Below are 12,296 nucleotides of genomic sequence, written 5' to 3'. Positions count from 1 at the left end.
CCAGGAGGGGTTCTTAAAGGTAAGGCTAGCCTACTATAGATGCTCCGTTTAGACAACCTCACTACCACTTGTATGCTTTTGATACTATTATGTTGATGGTAGTTTAGCATGGTAGCTACAAAGGAACTGTGTTATTATATTCACTATACGAGAAAGGCATGATTGTTACTTACTCATATTAAGAATGGGGCAATTCATAATATAGACAGGCTTTAGTAAGACACTCACCTCCTTTGTATCTTATTTCTCTTATAGCATTCTTCAAGTTTATACGTTTTTAAGGTTTATTCAACGTTTGTGATATCTTGTTCCTTACTTTTTTACTTTTCTTGCCTTTTTCTTATAAAGATAAAAGGTGCTAAGTGTATATTTATCTTATCTATGGTATTATATTCACTATACAAGAAAGGCATGATCGCTACTTACTCATATTAAGAATGGGACAATTCATAATATAGACAGCCTTTAGTAAGACACTTGCCTCCTTTAAATCTTATTTTTCTTATAGCATTCTTCAAGTTTATGCGCTTTTAAGGTTTATTCATCGTTTGTGATGTCTTGTTCCTTTCTTTTTTACTTTTCTTGTCTTTTTCTTATAAAGTTAAAAGGTGCTTAAGTGTATATTTATCTTATCTTTGGTATTCTATTGGCATGATGGCTACTTACTCGTATTAAGAATGGGACAATTCATAATATAGGCAAGCTTTAGTAAGACACTTGCCTCCTTTAAGTCTTATTTTTCTTATAGCATTCTTCAAGTTTATGAGCTTTTAAGGTTTGTTCATCATTTGTGATGTCTTGCTTGTTTCTTTTTTACTTTTCTTGCCTTTTTCTTATAAAGATAAAAAGTGCCAAGTCTCTCTCTCTCTCTCTCAACCTTATTTTTCCTTGTCACTCTTGCCTCTTCAAATTTATTTATGATTTGTATTTCTTTTCAGCCATTATTTTCGGTACCTTTGAAGGACACATTATCCTAGACCTATCTTTCTCAGAGCATGTTTTTTTCCTCTCTCTCTCTCTCTCTCTAGCATATATATATAACCTTTTTTTCCTTGTCTCTGTTGCCTCATATATTTCCAATTTGTATTTCTTTTCAGCCATTTTTTTACACCTTTCAAGGATTAATTATCCTAGACCTACCTTTCTCGCAGCCCCTTTTTTCCTTGCCATGTGTTTGTTATAAGCATACTTACACCACCCTAGGGGACAGGGGGACAAGTTTCCAGGATGGGGGGGCAGACGGGCCTTAATTTGGGGACAGTAGGGAGACGGCGATGAGGGACCAAAGGGGATGTATATACTATACATATGGTAGTTTAAATGCTAGTTATGAAAAGATGTATTGCAATATAAGATAGAAAGATGTGAAAGAGTAAATACTTGAACATTGCATTGAATTGGAACATCAAACATTGAACATAAATAGTCAAATCAGCAAATAGTTAACAACAGGACGTCCCCCCATCCTTGGCAGAGGTGGTGGAATCTAGTGGCGTCACTAGGGATGGGGGAAGGAATCCCCAACTCCCCGATGCATCCAAGTCCCCGGTGCATGGAGCAAAAAAGGGGGGGAGACATCCCCGTGTTACTATGGTTATAAGCCTCATTTTAGTATTGGGTTGTCTTGTTAAACGCATAACCCTTAAATTGGTGGCGTACATTTAAGGTATAATTTATGATTGAGGATTTATGATTGACAGATTAGCAGGTCGAGTACTTTCATGAGTATTTATTAGATTCGACATATCAAGCTAAGTAGGTATAATGATGGGCATTTATTTCATTTTAAGCCCTAGTCTTTCTTACCAGCCATGGATAAACCCTTTAAATTAGGAGGTCGATATAGGCAGATTGCTTTTGACAATGAAGTCACTATCAACAGGATTTACCAGATTGTGATGATCAAGAACTGAGTAATACAGACAGCAATTACGAATAGCCTGGGAGACTAATTAATTCGTTGTAAGGAGTAGGACCATTTCATGCTAACCCAGTCATCCCGGCAAAGCTTATAGCCATAGCAAAGCATTTGTTCAATAAAAAAAGCCTAGATTGCTAGGCTTTGTAAGGAGCTCTTCTCAAAAGATATCTTGATGGGGTTAGATAGAGTGTTGATTAACATTAGGGATGATTTTTCTATTCCCAGACCAAGAAACTATGTTGTACTGGTTATTCAGAACCGCTCAGTCACTACCGATCCCATCTTAGTCTCAGAAGACATGGAAGGATTTTGGGCTCAGGATATTTGATGGCCATCCTTGAGATATTTATTCTGGTCGATGAGGATTGGTTAAAGCAATTTCTTGAAGCCCAAGGTATTAGCAGAGACGTAGCTTTAGCAGAAGCAATCGAAGACCTGAGGGAAGCGACCCACAATTTACTTTGGAACCATAGTATTTTGTTGTTTTAAGTCTGATGGAGTCCTAAATTTTTTAGAAGCCTTTTTTCACCCTTCTGCACTATTCATTTTCTTACACTGTTAAGAATGTTATTAAGATTAAAAAAAACTCCTGTTACATTTTATAATAATACTCTGTATAGACCAGTTGAAATGATTTCATCTCTTGGTGTTTTAATAATTCAAATTATTTATGCAGAGATTCATTATCCATACTGAAATCAGTTTGTTAAGTTCAAATACCAAACAGAGATGGCAATCTCAAACACAGCTTTAAATGATTGTGTCAGTGGATTTTATTGTGATGAAGAGGTTTCATGGGATATAGTTGGATGAGAATGAGTGATATGGTTGCAAGGAATATGTCTATAATGGGAAGACTAATGTCAGAAACGTAATAGTAATGATGATTTCAGCAGCATAGCATAATCAGACAGAATCTTGTCTCTAAAAGATTTCTGAAAAGAAAGTTGTTGATCACTCAGGATGTTTAAAATCTGTATGCCCACAAGTACCAACTCCCAGCCTACGACTTGATACATAGAATGAGGGATTGGGAAGGGATTGTACCGATTCATATAGATTTAATGTATAGCATGTATACATATTCTTCAGATTCAAATCCAGAGGTTCGAATTAAAAATTAAAGAAGACTTAACAGTTTCATACAGGAAGGCTATAAAAATGTATATATTCACAGCAAGTATACTTGGCACTTTACCAATGTGAACAAGTTGCCAAAAGGGGTTTTGCTCCAGTACCGTAAGGCTTACAGGATTTTGATTAGAGATGTACAAGGGAGTGATATATGTCTAAAGCACAGAAGATATGTGCCGTGAACTGCCGGAAGGTGTTTTTGTTGAAGACCTTGGTGTTCCACGCAATTTCTAAGTTCTCTCACCCACAATGATGGAGGACTGAGATGAAGAATCACCATAGAAGCATAGAGTTTGAACCAAATCCTGTGAGCATATGAGGAAGAGAAGGATCTGGAGATTTGAAACTAGTAGAAGGGCATGAAATTGATGGAGGATACCACTGAAACATGTGCGGCAGAAAACATATGTTCGGGCATCCTGTGGACAAAGTTTTAAGCAAGTGATTACCATATTGGTACAGAAGCAGCAAAAATATGGAATACGCGATGACAGATAACGGATTAATCAATTATGAATCTAGGGATGCGATAACTCACCACTCAACGCAACATTGGAAGAGTTTATATAACTAAGAAAGGGGTTTGAAGACTACATGGAGATTGCTACGAGTTTCATTCACAATCATGCCCATATTTATATCGTTACTCAGATATAAGAGGATGATTACACAACACTAATTCTGATTCTTTAGATAAAATCGACTTATGTTGTGGCTCAACTTTAAGGCTCACACTATGTAACAGGTATTTAGTTTCTTATTATGAAGCAGTGTGTCATTTGAAATAACCATATGACCCATCATTCTCTATAAGTAGGAGATTGAAAACAAATAAAAGACACAATTTTTATTCATCTTTTATCAAAAAATTACATATCCAACTTATCCGCACTTTGATGTATTAAATTCTTTCATTAGCGAAGAATGAAAATTTGAACTAAGCCCGTGAATTCTGGATTGTTGAGTAAATATATTTATATGTGATTTTTGGAATTGGACTGTAGTGAAATGTGAGCATCATAGATGAGTGTCCTCATTGTATTTTTGTTTCTTGCACGATCAGTAAGAAATGTTTATTCTTATTTTATTTGTATAAAGCTTTAGAGTTGAAATGTTATATAGTTTTGTCCTTTATAATTATTATTTTTAATTCTATAAATAATTTATATGATAGATAAGTGGACAGGATCAATTATTGCATTTTAAACTTGATAAACATAGATACTATGAGATATTAAGTTGTTTCCATATCTGTGTTTGTTTTGTCTCCCTAGAAGTTAAAGCGCATTATAGACTGGTTTGAAATTGCGTCCACATATTTGATCCGTCGCATCTTGATTACTAAATTATTTAGAGTTGATATTCATAGAATTTTATAAAGTTGTATGTTTTAAACTTATAATATTGACTCATCACCAATTTAATTCGGCACTGGTCTTCATATTACTCATCATTCATGATTCATATGCTAGCAATTATTTCATATCTTTCCTTTGAAGAAATAATATATTCATTTGTTGCAATTATCTATTATAGTTATTTTTATTTAAAACATTCGCTCTTTCTACAATTCTTGCCATTTAGGAAACTTTCATTCAAATTCTAATCAATCTGCTTTAAGCATCTTGGGTCTAAGTGGTTGTCCAGGATCATGTGCACCCACCTTGGCCTTGCAAAGCCAGAAGTCCAAGGAACTCGGACTACACTGTTCAGTTCCATCAAGTTGGCCATAACCGGTTGGATTTCCCAGCATTGAGATGGCAAGACTCGTACGATTCCAATCTGTGGTTTTGGGAACCAACAGAGTCTCTTACATTTAGTCTTCTTTGTTTTCTTATAAATCCTATTAAGGATTAGATACTTGTGACATATCATTGGCTTTGGTTTCTTTTATCTTAAGGACTACTGTTTTGCTAACTATATATTATAAATACAATGGGATAACTCACTATTGGCTTCGTTATCGTTATCTGGCTCTCAAAATGGTGTTAGGTTTCGTATATTATGATTAGGCATTTACAGGTTGGTTGCAGATTCTTGTCTCTCATTTTCAGTGGTTTCCTTCCCCCTCATCTCTTTATGTTTCTGCTTTTGTTTCTTCTTCTCGTATGTATATATACACATGTATGTATGAATGTATGTAGATATTTATAGATGTATTTATATTTTATGTTTTCTAGTCTGCTCAGTATATTTCTATAGGCTTTTATCTTATTTTCTATCCTTTGTTTGTCCATTCTATTATCTTTTGTATATACTGATACTGGCATATATGTCAAGATCGCTGTAATATATATAATGAATACTGGTATGTAAATATAAACACAAGGAGGTTTTCATTTTGTTATCTGCTCTTTAAGGTTGCAATCAGAAATAATTTATACATATCATTCCTGTTTGCTGCAATATGACATGTCTTTCAGTGTTGTATGTTCTCTCCATTTTAGGTGTATTTTTACTTCTGGTATCTTGCATTGTTAAGATAACTAAAAGTGACTTGCTCTGCAGCATTGGTATCTGAACCCTTGAAGGTATTTTGGTTAGGATGGTTCTTGTTCCTGTAATATTAATTAATACTTTTCTCAGTTGACGGTTTAACTGTCAACGAATTTCATTGTTCCTTTGTCTCCTCAGATGGTTCAATGACTAATTGTTATATTATGTGGCAGTTGTTATTACTGATTTGAATATGGCAGATGTATATGGTAGTATGTTATATGTCATTTATGTTTATTTCGTTGGGTAAGTTAAATAGATTAATTTGGTCTGGAATGGCTAATGAGACTACAGCTTAAGGAGCATATATAAAATGTTGATCAGATTTTTTTTATGTGTATGGATTAATCTTGGTTGTGGCAGAAAGTGTTAACTTATTTCTGCAGGTTAGCCTACATAAAAAGTTTAGCAGCTCTAGCAGAAGCCAGCCATGGGGAGCTTTAAGGAGGCATATTCTTTAGGAATTTAGGCATATTTATGATTTTAAAGGTTGTAATAATAATTGTATCTTAAACCTGGATGTGTAAAGGAGAAGTCTGTGGTCTCCTATTCTATCTGCAGGTCCAATGCGGTCTCATTAAACTTTCTTTTCTCCATTTTGACTGGATATCTATTGTGGTCTATGACCTCATCTTCCTGCTAATCCAGAGCAGCTTTTTTTTGGTTTTTTGGCATTAGGACTGAAAAAGTCCCAGGCAGGTCTTAGGTTTTCTTCCCTTCGCTTTTCCCTACCAATGCCCCCACACATCGGAGATTGGAAAATCTTTTTAAATAATAATAATTTGGCTATGGCATGTTATTGAGAAAAAATAAATTAAAAAATTAAAAAAAGGTGGGATAAAAATAACAACTTGTTTGCAACTTTTGGCATATGCTTTAAACCCCGAGTACTACCATGTTGATATGTTAGCATTGCCAAATAGGACAGCAGCACCAAATTGGGATGTTGAGGTTGTTGAAGGATATAAGAAGGCTTTCATGAAAATGTTTACAGATGCTAGAGTTGCTATGGAGATTCAAGATGAGTTTAAGAAATTTGCATCCTCTGATGGGACTGACGCCAATGTTGATGCAATGGCAGATAAAAAAGAAATGGACCCTATAAAGTGGTGGAACTTCTATGGTGCCATGACTAGACATTTTGAAAAGCTAGCTATCAAACTTCTACCACAGGTTTAATTCTATATCAATTATTCTAATTAGAATTATTTCTTATTTCAATTTTATTTGATTGATTGTGTCTTTGTAACTTATAATATAAACTCATTTATTACAGGTTTCAAATTCTTCTGCATCTGAAAGGAATTGGAGTGTACATATGGCTTCATTCATTCTGTAAAACAAAATAGGTTGGCACTAGCAAAGAAAAGGTCCTTGTATATGTGCAATTCAATCTTCGTCTTGTCATATTCCTGCACAGAAAACATGAGAGGACCTAGTAGACATTGGGATGTACAACCAAAGATAAGTAACATTGATGTATCCATAAATGCATTGATATATCTCAATTTCATTGTTGAGAATTCTGACGTGGTCGGAGAATCCTTTGGTGAATCTTCAATGGGTTTTGAGAGTCTTGTTGGTAGTAAAACTCAATCCAACTATCCCAACTCTTTGGAGAATCTTGATCATCTAGATCTCGAGTTTCAAGAGAATAGCATGTGATTCTACAAAGTATTAATGTATTTGAATTATGTTTTAATAATAAAACTATATTTAAATATAATATTTTGGAATGTGTCACAAGTACGTGTTTCATATTGCTTTCATTATAATGACATCCTTCTTTAATGGCCTACAAAATATACATACATACATACATACATACATACATACATACATACATATATATACCATACATACATATATACATACATATATATATATATATATATATGTATGTATGTATGTATGTATGTATGTATGTATGTGTATTATGAAGGATTTTGATAAAGGAATAAATGCCCATAAAATTGACAACTCTTTAAAATTAGACCACTTTATGTTAATGATGATAGTGCTCAGAGATCTTAAATATGTCTATCTGAAAAATGTTGAGAGATTAATCCCAAGGTACTGATCTTGAATTTGTAGCATTGGTTAGATTGGCACCTCAATACTAATCTCGCAGAATCTTTCAGATAGATATTTTCAAGATATCTTAGCAAGTATATAGATGTACATATTTGAGATATCTGAGCAAGTATGTCATGTATATTGGTAAGATCAGCACCAAGTTATTAATCACCCGGCATCTTTCAGATGGACATATTATAGATATCTAAACAAGTATATAATATATTTATTATATGTTTGCTCAAATATCTTAAACATGTCTACTAGATACTCACTTAGATATTTTAAATATGCCCATCTGAAAGATGCTGAGAGATTAATATCGAGGTGCCAATCTTACCAATATATATTATATATCTATAAACATGCATACATGATGCATATGCATATGCATGTCCATGGTAGACATGTATAATGCACGTGATTTATATATGCAGCACAAATGTGTAGCTCTATTCATTTGTAACATGTTTACATATGCATAAACAATGAATCATTATTTAAGAACTATTAAACACGTGAAACCAATGAGAAAAAAGAGAGCAAATATGAACGAAGAGAACAACAGATATCAGGTAAAAAACAAAAAGCCACAACAGATCGATAGAGTTATTATACAAATGGGCACCACCACAGATAACATAAGTGAGAACCAACTAACCGAGAGCGCCAACCCTCCTAACACTTCCTCAGTTGGAGCACTAAATTCAGTTTTCACACATACTCAAAATGCCATCAAACCTGAAACACTTTTTGACCACTTGTGGGTGCACAGAAAAAAGATAATCAAAATGTCTCCTAACAGCAGAAAAAATATTTGAAAGGCATAAACACACCATTCATGCTCGACCCAAAAACTCCAAGGACAGAACAGCTGAAGTTTATATTAATCTCTTCATAATTCATAAAAAATGTTCTTTAATGTTGATGTTACACAGCCGTCACCAGGACTAACACACAATACATGCTCAACCCAAAAAATCCAAGGACAGAATGGCTTATGTTTATATTAATCCCTTCATAAACCATAAAAATGTTCTTTAATGTTGATGTTACACAGCTGTTGTCAGGACTAACACACCATACATGGTCGATCCAAAAACTCCAAGGACAGGATGGCTGAAGTTTATATTAATGCCTTCATAATTCATAAAAAATGTTCTTTAATGTTGATGTTACACAGCCATCATCAGGACTAAGCCGCCCCACTCACAGCCAACAAAAGTATCTGAACTTGAACCCATCACTCAAAAAGGATAAATAAATTAATGAGCTGCCAAAAATCAAATTTGAAGATGTCAAGGTATAAAGACACCTCCAGCTGCCATACACCAAGAATAATATAATATTGACTTCAATCCATCACCACGTCCAGCAGCAATATCACTATGTCCAGACAAAGTATTAGATTCTCCACATACCTAAGATTTTTCACAGGTTCTATATGAACTTGGTCAATCTTTGAAAGCTGATTAAAATAACTAGCAAATGATATTTATTTCACCCAGCAATAGCTTGGTGAAACAACTGAAATGGGAATGATACAATATGACAAAGAAAACTCTCCCTAGGTCAAAATAACAATTCAAGGATGGCGGGAAATCATTCCCAAGTTCTCCCTCAAGAACTCAAATTTTTCTTTTGGTAGAGGCTTAGTAAACAAATCTGCAATCTGCTCTTTAGTAGAAAGATATTCCAACTTAGCTTTCTGATTATTAACTTGTTCTTCCAGAAAATGATAATTAGTCCTAGGATGCATAACTCGATTACTAAAGATGCTAATAGCACTTGTCTTATCACAAAAGATAGATATGGAATGGTCATAATCTACCTTAATGTCCTTCAACATTTGTTTCATCCATAGAACTTGTGTCCAACAACACAATGCTGCAATGAACCGTACTTCAGCAGAATCTTGCTTTTTACTCAACCATGATATGAGACAATCACCTAGAAAGAATGCACCTCCATTTGTGCACTTTCTATCATCAAGAAAACTACCCAAATCTGCATCTGCATAAACTATGGGTGCAAAATCATTAGGTTTAGGATACCATAACCTGTAACCGATAGCACCCTTAAGAGACTTGAAAATCTTCTTAACTAAATGAACATGGGTATCCTTAGAAGTAGCCAGAAGTTTAACAACATAAACAATTGCTTGCATAATGTTAGGTCTAGTAGCTGTTACATATTATAAATATTTAATTCCTATCGTAGGCCTGTATAAAGTTTGATTAGCATCTAAAGACTCATCAATTTTACTTAACTTGAATCCTGTCATCATTGGAATGCTCACAGTATCGCAATCCTCCACTCTCAACATTTTCAACAACTCTTTAATATACTTTGCTTGACAAGTGAAAATGCCTCTATTAGATTAATTTGCAAACCAAGAAAAATGACAACTAATCAAGCGTGGACATTTGAAACTCCTCCACATTAGTAGCAAAAACTTGACAGATCTCTTCACAGTCACTACCAAAAATCAAATCAACAACATAAACTACAACAATCAAAATATAATTACCTTCTTTTACATTCAGATCGTTGTTGGCTATTCCTCTTCTAAATCCTTGTTACAGCAAATAACTGTCTAGTCTCGCATACCGAGCACATGGAGCTTGTTTAAGACCATAGTGTACCTTTTTCAACTTACAAACATAGTTCTGATTTCTAGTATAACAAACCAATATGCCTGCTCTATATAAACTTCTTGAATTGGATCACCATGTAGTTAACATCAGTTTAAAAATTTTAAAACATTTGAAATAAGGAAAGGCTAAGAACATTTTAATAGCTTCTAAACGTGCAGCACCAGCAAAAATTTCTTAAAAGTCAATAACTTCAACCTGTCCATACCCTTTGCACGCATGTCTTGCTTTCTTTCACACTTCATTCAACTCATCTCTATAGACCCACTTTGAACCAATAACATTCTTGTCTTTGGACATTAGGAGAAGTTACCAAGTTTCACTTTTCTTAATCTGCCCAATCTCTTCCTCCATGGCTAGCACCCAATATTTATCTTCTGTTGCCTCCTCAAAACTTTTAGGCTCAATCTTTAGACAGCAAGGAGATATCTTCATCTTCAAAATAATTAATATTTCTGTATGCGGCTCTGTCTATCTTCTTGTAAAATCTCATCAGTGGGATGATTTCTTTGAACAAACATTGATGAAGTCCTCAGAAAGGTCCTAAATGTGTTCCTACCTTGGTCGTTTGTAGGTGTATTTTCTTTAGTTATATCTATTGTTCCATGTTAGAGTATTTCCAGAACTTACATCTGCAGTCCCATGTTGCACAATTGAAGGTGTTTGTTGAACAACACTTTCTTCTTCATCTTGTTGTCGGTAAAATGTATAGTGTAGCCGACCGGTAGAATAGTATCCAAACGGGCGCATGACGCTTGAGTCACCCCTTCGGAAAGGTATATATACACGTCCAACTTTGGAATCATCATTGTAGTCATTGTATTCGGATTGTAATCATTGAGTGCATATATGAATAAAGTATCTGTTCTGCATTGAATCGTGCTATACTACATGTGTTAAGTTTCTTACCTTGTACAAAAATACTTGGAACGAAGGAATGGTATGAAGATTAATGCCGAATTTGCTTAACAAGGATAGGAATAAGGTAAAAGACAGATGAAATACGTACAGCACAAGAAATTTTAATTCTAGCAAGAGCAGGCAAAGCGCAAGCAGAGGCTTCAGCAGATTGCCGAGGGGCACCGAAGGGGTGAAGAGGCATAGACGGAGGGAGTGCACTCCCCTAGTAGACTGAGGAGTGCCAAGGAATTGTTGGAGGAGACTCAACAGCGATTAAATTTGGTGGAAGAAACAAAGGAAGAGTTCCTTAACCTGTATACACCGAGGGGAGAGTGTCCGAATGGAAGGGAAGCAACTCGCACGGCTCCGAGTGCCAAGGGAGCACGAGCGTGGAGTGAACTCTTCATTCTCGATACACTAGACAAACGGATACAGGCGAAGAATAGAACAACCTCACTTGAAGAAGAGCTTTCATCGGGGAACGCGGTTGTCGAAAACAGCGTGGGTGCTTTGAACAGCGCGGGTGCTCAACAAGTACCTCAGAATCAAAGGAAAGTAGCGATGGCAGGTCCTAAAGAAAAATTACCCAAGTTTAACAATGATGGTACAGAAGATCCAATCCGACATTGCAAAACGTGCGAAACCATATGGATGGCAAATGGCATGACAGATGAGGACAATTGGATCAAACAATTCCCAGCAACTCTTTGGGTGTGGCAATTGACTGGTTTTCTAACACCGACCCTCAGTAACTAACTACATGGGCGAATGTTAAAAAAGAATTTATAGCAGAGTTCAATTTGCTTCGAGACGATAATGAAATAGTAGCAGAGATATATAGTACTAAACAAGGAAAGAATGAAATAGTAAAGGCCTATGCCAGACGACTGAAAGAGTTGGTTGGCAAAATGGAAAGTCAACCGGCAAACGGTTTGAAAAAATGATGGTTTGTGGAAGGGCTACGGTCGGCTCTAAAAAAGAAAATGAAGATTGTACCACTGGCATCATACATTGACACGTATACTCGTGCAATGAATTTAGAAAGAGAACAAAAGACAAGTAAGAAGAAAAAGCATAAATCCTCAGATTTAGACGATTCATCATCTGAAAGTAGC

At 35.1% G+C, this 12,296-nt stretch overlaps 1 protein-coding gene across 5 annotated transcripts in view; it reads right to left on the bottom strand.

Moving 5' to 3' along the window:
* The window catches only part of LOC149530753 (mitochondrial import inner membrane translocase subunit PAM16 like 2-like), a 129,907-nt gene that overhangs the window by 38,017 nt on the left and 79,594 nt on the right, over positions 1–12,296 (bottom strand). Inside the window, exon 1 of one of the 5 annotated variants that reach the window (XM_089809745.1) lies at positions 9,459–9,644. The exons of the other annotated variants lie outside the window; for them this stretch is intronic. Within the exon in view, the coding sequence (XP_089665871.1) occupies positions 9,459–9,485 (27 nt within the window). The 5' untranslated portion in view covers positions 9,486–9,644. Of the gene's footprint in view, positions 1–9,458; positions 9,645–12,296 lie in introns of those variants that run through there. 5 annotated transcript variants of the gene reach the window in all.

This window comes from Cupressus sempervirens, chromosome 11 (genome assembly GCF_028749045.1).
Source record: "Cupressus sempervirens isolate cs-2001-9-10 chromosome 11, ASM2874904v1, whole genome shotgun sequence".
Lineage (NCBI taxonomy): Eukaryota > Viridiplantae > Streptophyta > Pinopsida > Cupressales > Cupressaceae > Cupressus > Cupressus sempervirens.
This window is presented reverse-complemented; position numbering and strand designations above follow the sequence as displayed.